Source organism: Nestor notabilis, unplaced genomic scaffold (assembly GCF_000696875.1).
Source record: "Nestor notabilis isolate BGI_N333 unplaced genomic scaffold, ASM69687v1 scaffold15318, whole genome shotgun sequence".
NCBI lineage: Eukaryota > Metazoa > Chordata > Aves > Psittaciformes > Psittacidae > Nestor > Nestor notabilis.
The window spans coordinates 21,612-24,125 of record NW_009938839.1 but is presented as its reverse complement, the minus strand read 5'-3'; the positions used below and the strand labels follow the sequence as shown (position 1 = coordinate 24,125).

Sequence of the window (2,514 nt, the reverse complement as noted above, 5' to 3'; positions counted from 1 at the left end):
CAAGCGGCTGCAGCATTAAATCCTCAGTGGGGCTGCAAGAGGGTTCTCAGTGCCAAGTCAGTGTAGCTCTTAAGATCATGGTTTAAGAGCTCTAAGCTCTATGACTGTCCTTGCCTAAACAGAATAGAAATTAAAAACCCTATTCACACTGAGAAGCCACAGTGTTACAGCACATTCCCAGACCAAGAGTAGTGAAAAAGAGTCCTATTTATTCAGAGATCTGTCAGTAACAGGTACGGAGTAAGGAGCGAATCAAGTCCTAACACAAGTTGGAATAAAAATAACAGTTACTTCAAGACTGACCCTAGAAACATTCTGGTAAAATTGTGTGGCGCTTCAGCTGCTTGCCTGGGAAAGGGAGAGGACGTTCACAAACAACAGACATCTTCATTTAAACAAATAGTAACATTTCTTCAACTCAGTTCCACTCTCATGTACAAAATGGAACAACATGACTTAGCTAAGTTGTTAGGAAAACTCTGTGAGTCTAAGAAGTGTTTTGCTAAACCAAGAGGGGAGTCTGTCAGTTGAGGTATGAGATTGGTTTTCTTCATTGGTTTGACTCATCTATTCTCCGTCGACAGAAAGGACAACCATTATGCTGGAGTACAAGAAGCTCATAGTCTTCTGTGTGAAACATCTGTTAACGAGGAGCAGATTTAGGGACAAGTTAGCCTGGGACTTGCTCAAAGAAAATTCAAACCAAGTTCAGTGGCTTCTTTATGGCACCAACATTCTGAAGCTACCCTACAAGAGAATTGGTCCTCTTGCTTCCAACTGCTTGAGTGTGCTGTGACTGGAACAGAGCAGCAGGCACTTCACAGGGCACTGCCAGTGTTGCTCAAGAGCACAAACCAATTAGACAGTTTCTAGTCAGCAAACGTGACTGAATTCCAGTGTTGCAAAAAGCCATTCCTGAGAGGGCAAGGAGAGGGATTAAACCACAAGCTAACTTAGTTACTGACTGATTTTCCTTGCTAAAGCAGGCTTAAAGTCAGACAGACAGAGCAAAGAAAGAACTACAAATCAGCGTTTGTTGTTCAGCCAAGGTTTGCTCGAGAGGCTCTGACTTGCTGTCAGTGCAACTTCTCAAATTCAGCTACCTCAAAGTTTTCAGCTGCTCCTCTGTGCATCACACAGCTTGACTTTTGGTTTTCATTGCCTTCTTTGTCTACATCATTCAGGAACTTGTTGAATACATTTTAAAGCATGAGGTTTCAATGGTTAGAACTGTTTCAGCCATAGGGTTTGGGGTTTTTTTTAAACCTTTCCATGAAACTGTACCTGAAAGCACGATGGACACATGGTGATGGAGGCATCTGGCAGCAGGGAGCGGTAGTACTGCCACTGCAGTGGCTTTGGCCAGCGTTTAATGAGAACGTCCCTGCGGCTCATGGACTGGAGAACAGCACGATTCACCACCACGGGAACGAATTCCGAGCTGCCTTGCTGCAGGAAAGCAGGTTCAGAAGAATTACTGTTACCAACTGCAAAGCCCTTTGAGGATTAATAAGCTGCTGCAAGCAGCAAAGTAAAATTCAGTAGAAAAAGGTAATATAGAATTGGCCTGGGTCTAGTCCCACCAGACTCACTGCGTTATCAATACCTTCAGCGACAGCAGCATCCACCCACAGTGAGCTCCCATGGTTCATTTTAACACAACTCCTTGTAAATAACACCCATGCCCACAGCCTTTATTAAAACCTCACAGCAAGGACTGATTTACAGGTACACTGCAGAGACACGGAATACCCTGGGGACAGCCCCACTGTATCACTGTATGGTGATAAAACCAAGTTCCAAGAATGTTTACTTTAATATCTTTGTTGGTTTTGTTTACTTATGAGAGCAGTTAATTGGTAAACCCCTTTCCCTCTCTTCCCATCCCTGCTTTGTGTCTCTCTCTAGCACATTCACACCAGAAGAATGGCAGGGACTATACGCTAAATTTTTTTATTCATTTCTGTTAGTAGCAGGAAACAACCAGCTGTAAGACACAGGTAAAGCTCTTACCTCAAAGCTCAGTTTTGCTGTAAAGGGGTCATCTTCAATAGTATCTGTACTGTCATCAAGCCTCAAACTCTCTGCATCTAGATGCATTTCTTAAGGAAGAAAGAGTTCCTATTAAAATCAGCTGTCTTCACAGTAACCAGCACCCACAGAAGAAATATGAGCAAACCAGCAGGACTGGTATCCTCCTTGTTCCAGAGTATTCTCAAACTGCTACAGGGCCTAGAGTATTACAGAAAGCACTGGAGAAGGGCTGGATGTGATTCACAGTGACTGGGAAAACTGATCATTGCAGCTGCTGCAGAACAGCAGAACTGACCACAACCAAGCCTGACGCCAGCTCTGCCTTCTTCCCTCTCTGCCCTCTCCTGAACACGAAGTGGCCTATTTAAACTACATTTTGAGCAGCTTGAGTCAGAGATTGTGGTTTTTTGGACATTACTCTGCACATAATATTACATGGCCCCCACAGCAACTGGTAGGTCTGGATGCCAAAGCGTTACA

At 44.0% G+C, this 2,514-nt stretch overlaps 1 protein-coding gene across 1 annotated transcript in view; it reads right to left on the bottom strand.

The window, feature by feature from the left end:
• Nucleotides 1-550: 550 nt before the first annotated feature.
• Nucleotides 551-2,514, bottom strand: part of IFT122 (intraflagellar transport 122) — a gene marked incomplete at its 5' end in the record, with an annotated part of 23,308 nt that continues 21,344 nt past the window's right edge. Inside the window, 3 exons of the mRNA XM_010019554.1 lie at nucleotides 551-640; nucleotides 1,285-1,449; nucleotides 2,014-2,090. Coding sequence (XP_010017856.1) covers nucleotides 551-640; nucleotides 1,285-1,449; nucleotides 2,014-2,090 — 332 coding nt within the window. The remainder of the gene's footprint in view (nucleotides 641-1,284; nucleotides 1,450-2,013; nucleotides 2,091-2,514) is intronic.